Consider the following 19,947-nt stretch of genomic DNA (forward strand, 5'->3'; position numbering starts at 1 on the left):
AGTAGCCAAAAAGACAAATTTGTATTACATTAAAGTGTATTATGAAGCCTATGTACAATGACATAAGGGTATATTTAGCTATATGTGAACATAAATTTGCTCTCATAACCATTAATATAGTTGAAAATGGCAATAATAAAATCCACACAATATAGTACTTACTATATACTAGGTACTCATCATGTGATAACTAATTCAGTCACCTAAATAATCCTATGAGTCAGGAACCATCATGACCCCCATCTAATAGGCAAGAAAAGGCACAGTGAGCTTCCTGGTCCAAAGTCACTGCTAATAAGTGGCAGAGCCAGTATTTGAAGCCAGGTGATTGGGCTCCAATCTCCAGGGAACTGCTGTGCTACCTTGCTGCACAGGTAAGTCAGGCAGATTCACCACCTTCATTATTTAACTCAGCATATTTGAGCAGGGCCTGTTTGTATTAAGTGGAGATTTGTACTCTGAATTGTGTTAGGGAAAAATATACAGAAAGTATATAATCCTGGTTTGGAAAAATTTTTTCTTTTAAATATTTCTTAACTAGCATCCCAAAGCATTCAAATAACTTTCAAAAGTGACTCAGTTTTTACCTAACCAAAATATTACTAGTGATGAAACAGCCAAACCTCAAGTTTTAATTACCCATCACATAATGCAGGGCACACCCTTCTAATTATATCTCTTAATGTGAAACTTAGAGTCTAGACTATGGTACATTTACTTTGCAGGGCAGAAGAATTAGAGGTGATGTGAGCGCCGTGCTCTCTGGACCTGGAACTTAAATACGGATTGATATCATTTTGAAGAAAACTGCTTAATATTTTAGAGTGAGGTGACTTTGTAAGTGAAAATTTTCAAGAAGACTTTATGTGATTTTTTTTAATCAACTTAGATGTTTGGAATTTGGATTGCTGTACTCTTATTCTTTGGCACATCACCAGGTAAGACTCATAACTTTAGTAAGTCCTTTAAAAATAATGAGTATAGTCACATCTCAAATGTAATTGACATAGACTTTGAAATGTTAACTCTTTATATTTTATTTGTCATAAAATTACCAAAGGAAAATGCATCATTTTCATAATACTGAGTGAATCTGATGAACATATGAAAAACATCTATTCTTTCCAATAATTTAAAAGTTGCTAGACAATCTTGTATGGGCCTCCAGCTCCATCACTTACTAGCCTATGGCCTTAGTCAAGTAACTTACCCATTTTTGAAGTCTCAGTTTCTTCACTTTTAAGATGGTATGTAGCAGTAAATTAAAATATACATACGTATTTCCATGTTCAGTACCTGATTCACAGTAGATGCTCAATAAACATTTGGATGAATGAATGAAAGATTAATGCTGATTTGAACCTCTACATTGATTTTTTTCCGTTTGAGTCATGATTTTGTGAAGGGATATTGGTCTGTGGACATTTCTTACATATTAACTCAATATTCACTGACTTGTGCATTTTATACTGTGGACTCCTTGTACATTTCCTATGTGATAGTGATGGTTTCTTCTGTTCTTACCACCCCAGGTTTAACATTGTACCTGTCATCACAATAACAGTTAGTTGTCATGTTTTAGCCAAAATAGAATCAGGATTTCAGTGTTTTTCAGTCCTTCCTTCCAGCTTTCCTCTATGGGATGAAAAAATCTAAAGGAGGTGGAGCTATCATTAATTTTAGTATTTACCAGGAACTGTGCTCTATTTTCCATGATTTTCCTGCCCCAGGACCATCCCAATGGAATGATTTCCAGAACATAACTAAGAAATGAGTGAAGCCTGCCCTGGTCAATTTCCTGTACTGTTAACTTCTCTTCTTGGTGGTATCTCCTCCTTCTAGAGCTCAGTGCCCTTTTTTGCTATCTCTACTCACAGCTCAACCCTCAAGATCCTCTCCGAACAAGGATGCTAATACATTTTTTATTTTTTATTGAAGTATAGTTGATTTAGAAAACAAATTTATGATTACCAAAGGGGAAAGGTGGGGGGAGGGATAAATTAGGAGTTTGGGATTAGCTAATACCTTTTTTTTTCAATCAACAAATACAATCACCTACTATATGCCAGGCACTGTGTTAAGGTCTAGAGACACAGTTGTGACTGATAAGTTCCCTAGAGCCCATCAGAAATACTTGCTTTTCAATAGTGAGTGACTTCTCCTTAGAAGCTCATTGAACTAAGCACAAAGTGTAAAATGTCGGGTACCAGAAGACTGAATGCAAATGGACTCTGTTACAAATTTAATAGATGCAGTATAGATAATAATACAAATGTGCTATAGACTCAATTTTCAAATTATGGCAGCTGTGTAATGGATATATTGTGTAGTAGAAATATATATATAATCTAAGTTTCATATTTATTTAATTTTTTTTTATTTGGCAACGAACTCTCCCCTCAGTCCCCTCCTTAGCTAGTTTAAATGCCATGGTCAATCACAGTCACTCCTTAGCGTGCACACTGGACTCCTCTGCTGCTTGATTCACTTGTCTTAATCATGACCGTGGTTAAATCCAACACTTTGCAACTTTGTGCCTGCACCTGTGGCAGCTGAACATGCCTGAAGGAAAACGCAAACCATGCTGACTGTCTCACTGTGAATACATGGTTATTAAACTACAGTGGACCATAAATTTGCCAAGCCTACCAAATCGTACTCTACTTCAGTAGTCCTTTTATTTTTCCCAGGCTCCTGGGTTGTTGCATTCTTTTCCTGCCTACTGAAACCTCAACGCCTCCCTGCCCACCAACACTTTTGGCTGATGGCCTTGTTTCCTTTGTCAATTAAAACAAACAAAAAAAGAAACAGAGAAGAGAGCCTCCGCAAGTTCCCAGCCCCACGTCTGCACATCCAAAACTGAGCTCTTGATCTATACCCTTAAATCTGTTCCTCCCAGAATCTTCCTTGTCCCAATAAATGGCAACTCCAGTCTTACAGGCACTTTTATCCAAAAACCTTGACGTCATCTTTGACTTTTCTATCATACCTCACTGCCAGCTAGTCAGCAAATTCTTTGGATCCTCCTTCAAATTTTACGTCGAATCTGAACACTCCCTCACTACTTCCCGGGCTACCACCTTGATTTTAGGCGCTATTGTCTCTTAACTATTTTACTACTGTAACCTCCTAGCTGATATCTCTGTCCCTGTTCTTAGCCTGCTTCAATCTGTTCTCAACACAGAAGCCAGCCTAAGTCAGCCTGCATCACTTTTCTGCTCAGAGACCTCCAATGGTTAAGCACGTCGCTCCAGAGTAACAGCCAAGGTCCTTCCAATGATCCTCATGCTCTACGTGCTTTAGCCGTTGGTTACCTCTCTAACGTCATCCCCTGCTACTTGCCCACCATCCCTTTTTCAAACACCTGGGGGTCAGATGCACTCCAGGATTCAGATGTTTATTGGATTTTAAAAAGGAACTATGGCAAGTGTACTGTGTAATACAAAGCCCCCAGAGGAACCTGGGGCAGTACCAGTAAACAACCATGCCTGTATTTCTGTAGTAAAATCTATGAGTATTCATTATTAAGTGGGATAAAGAGTGTACGTATGTGTGTGTGTGTGTGTGTATGCAAAACAGGTAAACAAAAAACAGATATATATATACAAAAAAGAGTATATATATATATATATATATATATATATATATATATATATATATATATATAAACTGCCTTAGGTCAGTTTTTGCTGCCAAAGAGTGGTGAAAACTAAAAATCAAAGGGAAAAAAAATCAAATCCTCAGTTTTTTTTCCCAGAGATTTTTTTAGACTTTGAAGTTGCAGAAGAAGGTGTTGTGGACCTGTCTCTCTCCCTTGTTTCTTGAGCTCCAATCAGGGCAGCCTCCTCACAATTCTTCAGTCCTGCCAGGCACGCCCCTCCCCACAGAGCCTGTGCTTTCTGTTCCTCTGCCTGGAACGCTGCCCAGGAAATCCACAAGGTTTGCTCCTCACCGGCTCCAGGCCTGGATTCAAATACCATTTTTCTTAGTGAGGTCTTCCCTGGCCACTCTATTTGAATTGCAAGCCCTTTCTTAACTAAACACACCTGCACCTTCACCCCTGTCATATTTTGTGTTTCTCCAGCTCCTGCCACTCTGTACCATATACCACGTTTTATTTATTTATTTATTACTCATTGCCTATCCCTCATCCGCCACTGGACTATATACTCCACGGGGACTGGGACTGTTTTTCCACTGCTGAGTCTGGCACATAATAGGCACTCAGATAAACATTTCTTAAATAAATTAATGAACCTATTTTCCAGCTTTTCTTTGTCATTGAAAAAGGCAACTCACAGTACAGTAAAGTCTCATTTAGAAAGTGGAAATTAGGAAAATTCTAACTAATATGCCCATTTATATGATTTCTTAACCACTTAAAACCAGTTTCATGTAATGTGCTGTATTTCAAATACCCCTTTAAAGAACTTTTAGATCAAAGAGGAAATAAAACATTTCAATTGCAGAATGTAGCAAAATATGACTCAAGAACTGAAGAAACTACAAAAAGTAACATTGAAGGAAAAATTTAATTAATAAAAATAAAGTAGAGGTTATAATTGATAAATCTATGTGGTGGTTGCTTCATAAAATAAAAAAAAGAAAACTGTGATGCAGTTTTAATAAAGGGAAATAACATATGTGAAAGACATTTAAATAATTATATTTTGAATAAATTTGTTCTAAAAGAATTGAAATTCTAGATGAAAAATATTACTTTTTACCCCAAAATATATCCCAGATAGATGAACATTTAAAAGTAAAAGAGTGAAACAATAAAAGTATGAAAAGAAAAGAGAGTAAAATTGTTAATGTTCTTGGAATGAGGGTGGTTTTTCTAAACAAGAAAAAATAACTCCAAAGCCATAAAGGAAAAGATTGATTATGTTGTTGAATAAAATGCAAAACTACTATATGACAAAAAGTAAAATCTATAAAACAAAAATATAAACAACTAAACTATAATGTCTTTTCTAAATATCTGAAAGGGGACTGAAAGGGGACAAATCTGTTTACTCTTCAAAGAGTTTTTACAAATAAATAAGGAAAAAACACTTAAGAAAAATGTGCATAGGGCATGAAAATTTCACCCTTAGAAGATGTACAAATGGACAGAAATGCACAAAAAGATACTTAAGTGTATATGTAGTTAGAGAAATGCAAACTAAAATGACAAAAAGGGATGCCTATGAAAACTTAAATGTGCGTACCCTTCCACAGTAAATTGTGTTATTGTTCCCCACTATTTACCCCCTCCCCACCTGGCCAGAGAGGAGTCTATAGCCCCATCTTGTCCACGTAATGTGGCAGGGAGTAGTGCCACGTCTGAAGGTCTGCTTGAAGAGTCTCTGCTTGAAGAGTCTCTGCCTGCTTCAGCTGTTACATCCTTTTCCTGGGACCCAAGAAGAGTATGTTCTGAACAGGATCTGCTCCTTTAGCTTAGATCCTGGAATGAAGAAGACTGATAAATCAGAGCACATCCAGTCTAAAACCATTGCAGTCAAAATACAACATAAATAAATAATAAGCCTTAATGTTTTTATAAGCCAATGAAATTTGGAGGCTATTTGCTACCACAGCATAACCTAGGAAGAGCTAATTAATGTACATCCCAGTGTTTTGATGTGCATTATGATTCATTTTTTTTCCTACCACTAAATAGCTATGAAACATTGGACAAGATGATCACTTTTTCTAAGTCTTCATTTCTTCACATCTATGACTCATAGGGCTCAATCTGCTTTTGCTATTACGATTATTATTAATAAGGCAAAGAAACCAGACTGGACATAATTTGAAGAAAAGTACTCTTCTTTTTTCTTTTGTGCCTTTTTTTCTTCTTATAAAGGTAATTTGTATTCATTATTGAAAACTGGAGACCATAGATATATAATATAAAGAAGAAAAATAGAAACCATGCTAACACCATTATTAATATTTTGGTGCACTTCCTTTGAATTTTATTTTTTCCTCATACATTTTAAATGAAATTATATTCTACATAGTTCTGTAATCTGTCTTTCCTCATCAACATGATATCATTCTCACTTTCACTATACAGATTATCTGTAAACATTTAAATGGCTACATAATATCTTTAATTTTATAACTTTAGGACCATATCTTTTGTTAGATGGGCTATTTAAATTATTGACTCGATTTCAACTTATTAATTATATAGTAAATGTGTTATTTTTAGATAATTACTAATCTTTCCATTTTTTTCTAAGGGATTTTAGTATCTTGTGATGTTGATCAGTTACTCTTTAATCACATCTAATTTCTCCTAACTTTATGCCCCTTCTATGGATATTGCCTTATGGAAAAAGGGCACAATGACCAATAACCCTGGTAAGTTACAAACATAGGAAACATGCAATATTTATAATAATCTTCATTTTATTTAACCCAAACTTTCTTCCATAGACTGAATAATGTAGTTGAGAACCTGATAGTGGTTGGGGGAACCATGAAATGCAGAATATTAAGATAGCTAGACATTCTAGAAAAAAATAGGTGGTTGCATTAGAAAACCATGATCCAATATGAAATCACTGGTGCAAATTAGAACTGGGTGTATGTGTGCTTCCAGGGGAAAAACAATGGATTCTAGACAGGAGAAATAGTGACTGAGAAGCTGTACTGTACTAGGGATATATTGAAGAAGGCACATGTTTGCACTTCCAATAAGAGGAAACAAAGGCAACCAGAGAATCCAGGAAAACAAACACAGCACACAAAAGCATGATCTGAATATGGAGCCAACTAAAATAACACTGGTCTGGAGCAAGTCATGTACAAGAAAGGAGAATTCACTTGAAAATTCTCCTTTAAAGGGAACTGGTATATGAACAATGGAAATGCAGAGAGAAGGAAATGTAATTACAGCATGCTAGCTGGCTCTGAAAGGAAAAATATCTGGTCATAATAATATAAATTCTGCTTATTGATTTTCAGTTTTTTAGGAGTCAGCCTATAGACAAAACATGGAAGACTTAATTGGGATTATAGAACAGTTTGAAAGTTACCAATCTTGACAGAATAAAGGTGAAAGTGCATCTGACAGACCTTGGAAAATGGAAGAGAGAGAGAGGCAGTATCTCTTCAAACTTTGTCTTGCAAAGGTAGGGAGTCACGTTATAAGGAATGTGAGGTATGGATCATGACATAGAAGAAGATTATTTGAGCTTACCACAGAAGCCAATACATGAGGTGAAAACAGTGTTGGTGACCATATTGGAGGAGGAGTTGAAACAAAGTGGAGAGCAGGACAGGCTGGCTATTGAGCTATTGTCCCTCAGCTTCAAGCCACCATTGCTTTGCCAGCACTGGGAAATGGCAAGCACGTTTCAACAGTTCAGTCATTCCTGGAGAGGTGCTGGCAGAGGGAACACTAGAGGGACATTGAGGCTCCGGGAGGGAGACAGGAAGTGTTCCTTTCTGTTTGCTCCTGGTTCCTGTCTGGGTTTTCTCAGCAATGGCTTTCACTCCAGCACAATCATCCAGAAGCAGCTGCTGGTTCGGGTTTGCAGTTTTCTTAATACTCCCAGAGCCAGATGCATGGTGCCCACTCAAAGATGCCAGCCCTAGCCAGTTAGCACCCCTCCTCAGGGCCTGAATACCAGCCCTGGAGAACAGGACCTGCCCAGGCCTAGCACATTTCCAGTTTGAATAACTCACCCTCTTCTGTTTCTTCCACCAGCCCTCGAGCTGCTAGCTGCTCCCTGCAGTTACTCCCTCTGAGTTACTACAGGATGCCCTTTGTCTTCAGTTCTCCAGTACCTGATTAATAACAATTCATCATTAAACTCTCACAGTTAAAATAGCTAGTGTGGTTTCTGTTTCTTGCCCTGGATTGATCCAGGTGGATGAAATCCTCATTTATTATTGCAGCAAATTAATAGACCATGTATGACTGATGTTGATAAATCAAAACTTGATAGTGTAAGCACATTATATGATATGGAGGTAACCACAAGAATTGCAGACGTGTTTTAAAGTTGTTGCGTCTGGGGAGAGGGTTGGGTATGCAGTTGGGCAAGGGATATTGCTCATCTGCACATTTGTTTTAATCTACAAACATTTCTTTGATTTAAAATATTTTTAATTCTCTACCCTCTCTATATATTTATTGTGGAATCTCATTCTTAAAGAATGGAGAAAAGAAAAATTTCCTAAAACTGTAAAGTTAAAATCTAGTGGATTTGAGAGTCAAGACTTAATTAGTATCTTTTTGGTAAGTGATAAAAGAAAATCCTTAATTTCAAGTCTTAAAATAACTCTAACCAATACTAATACATAATCATAAGTAAATTATAATCAATTTAATAATAAGTTGAATAAATAATTTAATAATAAATTGAATAAGTATAAATTATAATCATAATTGAATAGCTTAAACTATTCCTCCATAAAACAGCAGGATATAAAGTTTTTTAAAAAATTATTTAAACTGAAAAAAACAAAATAAAACAGTTCACCAACTTCTCCCACCCATGGCCTCTGTCAGTCTGTTCTCTGGATCTGTGAGCTTGATATATCTGTATTAGATTCCACATATAAGAGAGATCATCTTTCTCTGACTTACTTCACTTAGCATAATACCTTCATGGTCCATCCATGTTGTTGCAAATGGCAAGATTTCATTCCTTTTAATGGCTGAGTAATACTCATTGTATAAATATATGTACCACAATTTCTACTTATTAGTTGATGGAAACTTAGGTTGTTTCCATCTCTTGGCTATTTTAAATAATGCTGCAGTGAACATGAGGGTGCATGTGTCCCCGCAAGTAAGTGTTCTCATTTTATTCAGATAAATACCCAGAAGTGAACTTGATAGATTGTATGGCAGTTCTATTTTTCATTTTTTGAGGAATAGTTTCCCATACTGTTTTCCACAGTGGCTGCACCAATTTACATTCCCACCAACAGTGCATGAGGGTTCCCTTTTCTCCATATCCTCACCAACACTTATTTGTCTTTTTTATAATAGTCATCCTTGCATCCCTGGAATAAATCCCATTTGATCATGTGTATGATCCTTCTAATGTATTGTTGAATTCAGGGTATTCAGGGATATTGGCCTGTAAATTGCTTTTCTTACAGCATCCTTGTCTGGTTTTGGTATCAGAGTAATGCTGTCCTTGTAAAATGATTTTGGAAGAGTTCCCTCCTCCGCTATTTTTTAGAAGAGTTTAAGAGGGATTGGTATTAATACTTCTTTGAATCTTTGGTAGAATTTACCAGTGAAGCCGTCTGGTTCTTTTGTTTGTTGGAAGGTTTTTGATTCCTGATTCAATCTCCTAATTAATTGGTCTGTTCAGAGTTTCTGTTTCATCATGATTTAGTCTTGGTAGGTTGTATGTTTCTGGGATTTTATCCATTTCTTCTAGGTTGTCCAATTTGTTAACATATAATTATTCATAGTAGTTTCTTATGATTCTTTGTATCTCTGCAGTGTCAGTTGCAATATCTCCTCTTTCATTTCTGATTTTACTTGTTTCTCTTTCTTTCTTTAGTGAGTCTAGCTAAAGGTTTGTCATTTTTGTTTATCTTTTCAAAGAACCAGCTTTTAGTTTTTGTGTTTGACTATTAAATGAAAATGAAAATGTACGATCATCATGAAAAAATAGTCAGTGAATGATAAAAAAAAGTTAAGACCTACTTTTCCCAAAACTTCATATTTTAGAGATGAGTAAAGTGAGCTCCAGAAAGAAGAAACTTGGTTAAAACTAAATGAAACTTTGCTCTCATTTATATTCTCTGAAACATATATTGGACTCCTGCTGTGTGCCAGGCATGGCCATAGGCCCTAGGGATACAAAGATCCTTTTCATCAAGAGCATTAAGTCTAATAAGAAAAGGCAGAAGCTCGGGGAAGACACAGTATCCCATCTTATGTCTTAGGCCCATTAACAAGGGCTTTCCTGTGAAATAGTCTTCACTTAGTCTTCATAACTAGGCTGTAAGATAAGTCATGTTACCTCCATTTTGCAGAAGAGGAAACTAAGATTCAAAAAAGGTAAAATAATTACCCAGAGCCAGGAATGAATCATTCCAAAGCTCATACACACTTACCCATAGCACTGCAATCTGCACGGTCATGGCCATGATATGGGGAGAGCGGAGGACGGGAAAGGTAGAGGAGAGTATGTTTGCATGTTTTTGAAGAGAATCTCCCTTAGTCAGACTTGTTTCAATTAAAGACTAATTTCTATTAAACCTCTTAGTGGGAAACACAGCCTCTCCCTGGGCCTGGTTCCTGAAATACTGACTTTGTACCTTTTTGCTGCAGGAGAAGAAGTTTGCTATGAAAGAGTGGGATGCTTTACAGATGGTTTACCATGGACTGGGACTTTGTCAAGACAGTTGGCAGGTTTACCCTGGTCTCCAGAGGAGATAAACACTCGCTTTCTGCTCTACACTAGACATAATCCCAAAGCTCATCAGGTAAGCTAACTTGCTGCCTTCACACATGGATTGTTCTAAAATATAAGATGCAGCTATAGGTATGGAAGGCATGGATGATACAGTAACCTATTCTGGCATAAACTATTGAGTTAAAGGAAAATATTTCTTTTTAGTATTATGAGCCAGATTTTTTTCATATGTGCCTTAGTGTTTTACGATTATTCTGAATATGTGTTCCATATGAGGTAAATTTGATATTTTATTCAGTTAATAATATTGAAAACCTTCCACATACAACACTGAACAAGCAGCAATCTTATTATATACTAAATGGAATAAACCAGTACTTAAATGTATTATACTAGGGGAAATGTGGTATATAAACAAATACCTTTATTGCAACACAAACTGTGATCTGTGATGTAATATATAAATAAAAGACCCTGGGAACAAAATGATAAAGGGCTTGCTTTTCCCTTAGGGGTGGGGTTGGAACCAGGAAAGGCTTTGAAGAGGACACAGATTTGAGGTGTGTCCTGAAGGATGAGCAGGGTTTTCACAAGCAGAGACAGGAAATGGCAAAGGAAGCGATGTGAACAAACACACAAAGGAGAGAGACTGCAGAGCATGTTTGAGAAATGACAACACAGGTTAAACTGGTGACAGAGAAGAAGGTCTCAAATGCAGAGTGAGTTAGAGAAGTGATTTAGAGACTAATTGTGTAACTCCTTCCTGGGGAGTTTGGACATCATCCTGGGAACCATGAGACCCCATTGAGAGTTTTTAAAGAGGCTTTAGGACATCTATTCTGCTGGCAGTGTACTTTTTCGCCTGGAGCTGGGAAAGCCTGGAGGGGACGGCCAGACCATTTAGTACTGTGCTGTCCAGCACAGTAGTCACTGGCCACATGTGGCTGTTGAAATGAAATAAAATTAAAAATTCAGTTCTTCAGCTGCACTCACCACATTTCCAGCCCTCAATAGCCACACGTGGCTAATGGCTACCATATTGGACAGTGTGAACATAGGGTATTTCCATCATCACAGAAAGATCTATTTAACAGCACTGAATAGAAAGCTGTAGTGCAGTTTGGATCAGATGTGGGAACTAGCCTGAACCAGAGTAATGAGAGTGATTGTAATAATAGAAAATTAGCATACTAAACATCAACTGTCCTGAGATTTCACGTATGCATGATAGGAAGAATAGTGACCCTCTGGTCTGAAAAATGTGGGGTGAAAGAGAATGAGTCAAGTTTTAGACAAGTGAAGTTTGTTCAGGCTATTGGAGATTTTAGCCTCACAGCTAAACAGGCAGTCTAGACGTGGAGAAAGACATTCAAAAGTCTTTTACCCAGAGGTGAGGGTTGAAACTCAGAGGGCATGTGATCTCAGGGGAGAGAACAAAGCATGGTTCTAGACCCAGGTGAAGCATCTCTACTTAGGGAACAGGCAGGAAATGGGACCAGAGAGGGAGAAGCCCGCCATACAAGATCATCTCCAGTCTTTACCTGCATCTGTAACATTGAGGCTCGCTTTCCATCAGACCTATTGCATGCAGGGTGGGTCTCCCCAGCCAAGACAGCCTTCTGTTCTGCCTTCACACCACGCAAACATAACCTGACTTGGAGCTATCTACCTGCCACACACACATCTGTACACACAGCTCTTTACTGAAATAGGCCATCTGCTCTGTAGATGACAGCTCTAGCTCAAACAAAGAAGAAACAACAGACCTTATTTTGGGTATAGAGAAACTTAAAAAGAAAGCGTTCTCAAAAGTTTGATTTTTATAACTATCAAAAAACTCAGCTGTAAAAGGAAATGAACTCCTGGTAGATGCTACAACATGGATGAACTTTGCAGACATTTTGCTAAATTGAATAAGTCAGACACAAAAGGAGAAATGCTGTGTGATTCTAGTTGTATAAGATATCTATAATAGTAAAATCCACAGAGACAGAAAGTGGAGTAATAGTTACTAAGGGCAAAGGGAGGGGGTGATGGCGAGTTATTGTTTAATGGGTACAGAGTTTCAATCTGAGATGATGAAAAAGTTCTGGAGAAGGATGGTGGTGATGGTTGCACAATAATATGAGTGACAATGCAAATAAATTGTATGCTTAAAAATGGTTAAAATGATAATTTTATGTTATGTGTATTTTACCCTAATTTTTAAAAATGCAAAATATGTTCTGAGGCACATTTGTCCATTTAGGACTCCCAGGGTATGTTTTTCTATTCAGGACTAACTGTATCCCCTGGTCTTGACCCTCAGTCCTGATGGGACTCATTGATCCTTTATCCTCTGGACAGAGACCATGAACTTTGTAGAGAGCAGGCACTAAAATAGAAGGTGATGAAGACCAGTCTTTAGGTGAGGCTGAGCCCCAAAGGCAAGGAAGAGTCATCAGAAACCAGCTACTTTTCCAATAAAGGGGCCATAAATACAATATTTCCCACATCTTCCCCACTCCTTTCTGTTTGGAAAGAATCATGAGTGGCAATCCAGATCTATACCTGAATTTTGCAATGGAGAGAAACCTGAGGGTTTGCTGTTAAAGTCTGTGTATTTTTTAATAACAGCTAGGTTGTAGGATGAGTCAAGGTGTGATACTAAAAACAAGAATCCAGGCTTGACCCATATGCTATCATACATAAATTTGACTGCCTTTGTTTATGAGAAAGGAGAAGCAAATTATGCAATGGCTTAATATTCTTTCGTCAGAGGGAGGAATTGTCCAGGATATAAACATGGCACAGTACACTTGGTCTTCTGAGCCTTAGGTCTTCTCAGCTACCTTTCTGGAAGAATAAAAACATCCCTCTCCTCTCATTAGCCCATGGACTTCTTTTTTAATTCTTATTTTTTATTGAATTGTAGTCGGTTTACAATGTTAGTTTCACGTGTACAGCAAAGCAAATCAGTTATACATGTACTTTTTCAGATTCTTTTCCATTACAGCTCATTACAAGAAATTAAATATGGTTCCCTGTGCTACACAGTAGGCCCTTGATGTTTTTCTATTTTATATATAGTGATGTGTATCTGTTAATTCCAAACTCCTAATCTGTCCCTCTCTCCCCTCCCCACTGGAAACCACAGGTTGTTTTCTATGTCTTTTAGTCTATTTCTGGTTTGTAAATAAAATTTGTATTTTTTTTAGATTCCACATATAAGTGACATCATATGATATTTGTCTTTCTCTGTCTGACTTACTTAACTTAATATGATAATCTCTAGGTCCTTCCATGTTGCTGCAAATGGCATTATTTCATTCTTTTTATGGCTGAATAATATTCCTGTGTGTGTGTGTGTGTGTGTGTGTGTGTGTGTGTGTGTCTGTGTGTGTGTGTGTGTATACACCACATCTTCATCCAGTCATCTGTCAATGGACATTTAGGTTGTTTCCATGTCTTGGCTATTGTAAATAGTGCTGCTGTGAACATTAGGATGCATGTGTCTTTTCAAGTTATAGTTAACCTAGAGTGGTTTGTTCAGTTGCTAGTGGTGATACATGTTTTGCATAATTACAGTGACTTCTGTGCCTGCAGTTTTTGTCCAGGCCAGAACCACCTAACTGGCGACTTTCTGACTCACTGGAAATGAGACCACCTAGAAAGTAGACAGCAATTGTAGACTGGGTTGATCTCATGCCAATTAGGCTCCAACCCCTCAAAGATAAGCATGTGAAGAGAAAAGGACTCAGCACCCAACTATACTTCGATCCTTCAGTCCTATCTCTGAATAACCTATTCTGTTCTGAGACCCCTTTTAGTTTCTGTTCTTGTGGCAGCAGGATCTTAGTTGTCTTCTCTTGATTCCATGATGTTATTTGGAGTTTCCCATTTTCTAGGTTAGTATGCTATTTCAGAAGGATGTGCTAGATTGAATGTGCAGTGAACAAAAATGTTTCTTCTCCCTTTTCTACATTATTAAACCCCTCAATGGCTTTTGTGACAATGGAGGATGCTTGTATCTGATAATACATGTCAGATTGCCATGTTGAGGCTTGCTTGTGATTCTGCTTCTTCAACCTATTCTCATGATGGGGAAAGACTAGATACACTTTTTCTACTAACTATCCTCTCCAAAATAGTTTTTTTTTTCCTGTAGAAACAGGAATATAGCAAGTGTTTGAGGGGCTCCAGCTGGATCTGGAATGAGCATCAAATTATTTTAGATACATAGGTAGACAAATGTTTTTGTACTTGGATTCCATTATTTGAGAAATGCTTCAGAAGGTCCAGATACAATTGATTTTACTACCTGCCTCACAGATCCCGTACCTGGCCTGGGTCCTGTCAGTAGAGAATACTGTGATAAGATGATAACTTGAGAGCCCAGTGGTTAAGTGGGTCTTTAGAGAAAGACCATGTGGGTTTGAATCCAGCTGCAGGACTCATTAGCTGCAGTACTTTGGGACAAGTGACTTGATTTCTCATTATGCCCCTTCCTAACTTGTAAAATTAGTACCTACCTCACTGTGTTGAGAGTGTTAAATGAGCTGCTCTATGGAGTATTTAGAACATAGATAGATATGAATTTTAGCTGTATTATAATGATTACCATGTAAACCAACTTAGGATTCTCATAATCATTTGTTTACAGTCTTGGAGAAACTTCAGTCAGTAGGCTGTATGATTAATTGCATGTACTGCTAAACAGGGGCAGCTCGTAATAGGCTCTTCATTTGAATTTCTCAAGTTTCTAAACGTGTCGCTTTTTATTTATAGGATTCCCCATTGTCAAATTTGCTATCTACTGATTATTTTTTTCTCAGTAGAATTGCTTATACTTGTGCCTTACAATTTTTCTCTTAGTAAAAAAATCACTTAAATTCACAGTATTCTAAAGTCTTTGAGAGTCTGGTTATAAAAGACATACAACAAAGTACAAGAAAATCATCTTTAATGTGATGTTGTATTTCACGTAATGAGAATCTAAGCTATTCCTGATTCATAAAGTGCGGTGGACAATCTCTTTTGCCACCTTTGGAGCATGCTTCTATACTTCAAGGAAGACAGTTTTCATGAATTACATGACAACTGAGAAGCGCTATACAAAAGCAAGGCTTATTGAAACTGAACCAATATTGTCTTACAAACATTGCCTTAAAACCAAATATTTTTATTTGCTTTCTCATGATTAAAATTGTACATTGCATTTTAGAAGAGTTAATAATTTCTCAGTACTTTTGCAACATGTAACAGTAACTACTTCTTTGGTAAAAATGTATTAAAGGAGATGGTTAGAAATCAAATTTAACAGGAGACTTTTGAGCAGAGTTGGAATAATTCTGCTAAATGTTAAATAATTTTCAACTATTTTATTTTAATCTTTTTTCACCTGAAACAGGAAATCAGTGCAGTTAATCACTTAACTATCCAAGCCTCACATTTCGGGACAGACAGGATCACCCGTATCAACATACCCGGATGGAAAACAGACGGCAAGTGGCAGCAAGACATGTGCAATGTACGATGTGAAAGAACTCTTCTTTACACTAGTGTGAGAGCTTTGTGTTTAATGTGGATGTACTTTGCAAGGTGTTAATGCATATCCATGGAAATTCTCCATTCAGTTATTCACATTATCCACGTTCCAAGGCCTCACATGAATTACCCATTTCCCAGTTATCTTCACATATTATGAATTACATAGATTATGATGGAAGGTTTTTGTAATTATTCTTTGGTAAATTCTCACCATTGACCAAAGATGGAAAGGTATGATAAATTTCTCATTTAATTTAAGGAAAAAATTTCTAAGTTCACTCCATGAAATTAATTTTCCTCTCTTATACTCAAGATTAATAGCCTGCTAACACAGTAAGCAATTAATTATTTATAAGCCATATAGTGTGGTGGAGTCAGACTGTCTGAAATCATATCGTGGTTCTGTTTACTAGCTCTGTGGTCATGAGCAAATTAATTAACCTATCTGTGCCTCAGTTTCCTCATCTGAAGATTAAATGAATAAATGTGAACGAGGACAGGGCCTTGCATGTAGTAGGTTCTCGATACCTGTAAATGTTACTTCTTAAGGTGGAATTAGTTGTTCAGACTCTTTGGTTTTCTTTCATTTTTACTTTTTTTAATACTTATAATAAATTTTTTAGGTGTTGCTTAAAGTGGAAGATGTGAACTGCATTAATTTAGACTGGAGTAACGGTTCACGGCAATATATCCATGCCATAAACAATCTCCGTGTTGTCGGTGCTGAGGTGGCTTATTTTATTGATGTTCTCGTGGTAAGAACAGTTGATTTTTTAAAATACTATAGTTAATTGGTTTTGTATCATAACACCAAGAGTTTGGGGCAGTTTTATGTTCTTTTTATTTGTTTCCGCAAGTACTGAGTATGTGAAGTGCTGGTGGACGGTAGCCAAAAGGGAAGTTACTTTTTGTGAAAGTGTCTGTGGTTCTACAAAGCGCCACTTGGTGGCAGTGCCCCTTCACAGGCTCCTCAGCAAATCCCTCCCGCCCCCAAGGTTGCCGCCTGGACCAGCACGGAGGACCATCTCCGTTGTTTTCATCACATTGTAAACCTATCCTTAATGATAGATAATAAACTGTTCCACTTTACAAGTGCTGTTTGTGTAGGATGTGAAGTGCATTTTCGCACAGAAACTGGGTGCTGTGGCAGTGAATTAGGCCAACAGGCCAGTTCAAGCACAACTCTGTAACCGACACATTTTCTAAAAGAATAAGAAAGACTTTCTATTTACGAGGGATCTACTCGGAGACATTTATAAATCTCCAAATGCTCTACCATAATGAAAAGTAATTTCCCACTGTAAAGTGCAGTGAAGTAAAATCTAAAGATTTATGACCCTTTCAGATCCTTAAGGAGAGTTCACTCATTCCGTTCAACAAATATTTCACCCTGCACTGGGGGCCGGGCACTGTCCCAGGCACTGAAGGTAACGGTGGGTGAGACAGTGTTTCTGCTCTGACAATGTGTAGGAACAGTGCTGTGAAGATACGCAGGGCAAGGGGACGGGGAGTGACAGGTGTGGCAGCTCACTGAGACGGCCAGCTGGTCGGGGCAAGTGATGTTGGGACCCTGAGCCCAGTTAGGAAGCAGCCTAGAGAATAATCAGGGCGCCAGCACTCATCTCTGCCCCCATGTCTCTGTCTACTCTCCCCACTCTGTCAGGGGAGACTTGAGTACCAGGAGGAATGTAGTTTGTCCACAAAGGATGAAATCAGATTTGTCTCCTCTTCAGAGAAAAAGCAGACCTAAGCTCTAGTGAATTTTCCGTAGATCCTGGGGCCTGAGCTGTGGGCACTTGTAGATCCAGGAAATAAATAGGATGGCTTAGATGTTTGCTGAACTGAAAGAGAAAAGTGTTTGCTGACTTAAATGTTCAGTGAATTGTTCGCCCCCTTGGAGGCCCAAGGTGAAGAGTGGGAGAGGGTCTTTGGAGGGGAGCCTGGAGCCCCCTGGGGACAATTTCCTCCTGCTGAGGGAGCAGCTAAGGAACAGGTGTGATTCTCTGCCTCCTTTTATGTCATCTTATCACGGTTATTAGGTTCAGTCCCCACCTGGTTTAGCCCTGGGGCAAGCAGGTACCTGGGGACTGGGTACCAGCCAGATGGGGATAGAGGAGACAGGGAGGAAGGGCAGAGCTGATCTCAGATGCCCGCCAGTAGAGAAAGCTCAGAAAGCAAGCTGAGATTTAAACTGGCGGCAGCAGTGGAGGACAGAGGAATGGGGGCTATGACAGGAGCCCTTCCTGGGCAGCCGTTTATGTGGGATAATACAATTCACAGTGCAGCATGTGATACACGTAATACTGTCATTACTGGGGTGGGAGGGAAACAGAAACTTCTGATCAAACGACAGATTTATCCAAGTGAAGGCAGTTACTTAATTTTGACTATTATCATGAAAAGAGCCTGAAACTTAGGTGAAACTAAAAATGCTTTGCTCTTTTGTTACAAGTTAAGTTGACTCTGTGTGTGTGTGTGTGTGTGTGTGTGTGTGTGTACTCTTAGGCCATGTAGTCTCTTTGCGAATATTCTTTAAAACTCTTTTTTGAGGACCAAAGTCATGCCAGACATTTGCTAGAGTTGCCTTAAGCTTGGCGGAGACATACACAGGTGAGGTGGGTAACAGCGTGGGCGTGACCTGCCTTCGACGCGTGCTGGGGGCGTGCTGGATGGGTCAGGCCTCAGGAAGGGTGGGTAGAGTCTGGAAGCCACAGACACAGTCGCTGGGCTATTCTCCCCCCTGTTCCTGAGGACCGTGAGGCCCTTTGCACAGGGGGAGGAACTGTGATGGAAGGTGTCCCTACAGCCAGCCTGATACTCTCTCCTTCAGCTGGATGAGGATGTAGGTGGACTCAGGGGTCACTTTTTCCCTTTATCAGTCCCCATCCTGGATGTCAGCTCCTTTTTAATTTTAAGCATATTTCAGCCATTCTCTCTGCTTTTTTTAAAAAATACTTGTTCTGTTTTCCTTTAAAAAAAATCCTATCAGAAAAAATTTGAATATTCCCCTTCTAAAGTGCACTTGATTGGCCACAGCCTGGGGGCTCATCTGGCCGGAGAAGCTGGGTCAAGGACGCCAGGCCTTGGAAGGATAACTGGTAAGCCTGCCCTCAGGTGGGGCCTTGGATGTATTTACATCATTGTTTACACACAAAGTCAAGCATCTGAACACCAAAGGAAGTCACAGAAGCAAATGTAAGACAGGAGAAAATGTGATTTCCCCAAAGTAAAACATGAAATGCTGAATGTGTAGATCCAGGTTCAAGGATGCTCACCACAGCACTATCTGTGTGACAGTAAAGGGAACTGCAGTTTCCCGCCTGTCCGGATGGTTATGGCACATCCCATGCTTTGCAGCTCCATACTGCTAACAGAGAGAATGAGACAGAGCCCCAATGATGGCCCTGGAAGGACGTCTATGGCACATCTGGATCATAGCTCACCCAGCATAGCTGGCAGTGCTAAAACTGGTTTGTTTAAGGCCCCTGCCCATGCCATGCCAGTTGCTAAAATTTTGAATAATGCCCCTGGATATACTGTAAAGTCTGAAAACAAGTTGCAAAGTGAAGTATATATACTACGAATTAGAGTGTTGAGGATGATAATTAATCGTATCCTTTCTCCGCACTCTGACTTCCAAGCCAATTGAGTCAGATGGAGATGAGAATATCGGTTCCATAATGGACAAGCTGGGCTGGCCCCGCCCTCCTCTGCATCCCAGGCCGACAGTCAGCCAGCAAATCTCATGTCTCCTTCAGTCCTTTGTTCTTCTCCTTCATTTGCTTTGTGCCTCTCCGTGGTCTGGCCACTGTCCTCACTCAGGCCCTCCCAATCTCTTCCCTGATTTTTGCCATTCACGGCTGGTACCCCAGCCGAGTCTTACACATGTATTGCCAGTGTCATTATCTTTCTAAATCCAGGCTGTGCCACTCCACTGCTTGAAACTTTCCATGGCCTAAAGCTTCTTAGCTTGTCATATAAATGTTTCATGTTTCATGCTTTTCCATGATTCTGTGCCTTTGCAAATGCTATT

At 38.7% G+C, this 19,947-nt stretch overlaps 1 protein-coding gene across 5 annotated transcripts in view; it reads left to right on the forward strand.

Moving 5' to 3' along the window:
* The window catches only part of PNLIPRP3 (pancreatic lipase related protein 3), a 76,763-nt gene that overhangs the window by 29,042 nt on the left and 27,774 nt on the right, over window positions 1-19,947 (forward strand). For 4 of the 5 annotated variants that reach the window (XR_012077617.1, XM_072971967.1, XM_072971965.1 and 1 more), the window contains 5 exons: window positions 726-938; window positions 10,301-10,455; window positions 15,775-15,894; window positions 16,538-16,669; window positions 18,904-19,012. Coding sequence is in view for 4 of the 5 variants with exons in the window: in XM_072971967.1 (XP_072828068.1) it covers window positions 890-938; window positions 10,301-10,455; window positions 15,775-15,894; window positions 16,538-16,669; window positions 18,904-19,012 (565 nt within the window). In the remaining variant the exon portion in view is untranslated. Of the gene's footprint in view, window positions 1-290; window positions 375-725; window positions 939-10,300; window positions 10,456-15,774; window positions 15,895-16,537; window positions 16,670-18,903; window positions 19,013-19,947 lie in introns of those variants that run through there. The other variant, XM_006200182.4, reaches the window with a different exon arrangement.

The sequence above is a fragment of the Vicugna pacos genome, chromosome 11 (genome assembly GCF_048564905.1).
Source record: "Vicugna pacos chromosome 11, VicPac4, whole genome shotgun sequence".
In the NCBI taxonomy this organism is placed as follows: domain Eukaryota; kingdom Metazoa; phylum Chordata; class Mammalia; order Artiodactyla; family Camelidae; genus Vicugna; species Vicugna pacos.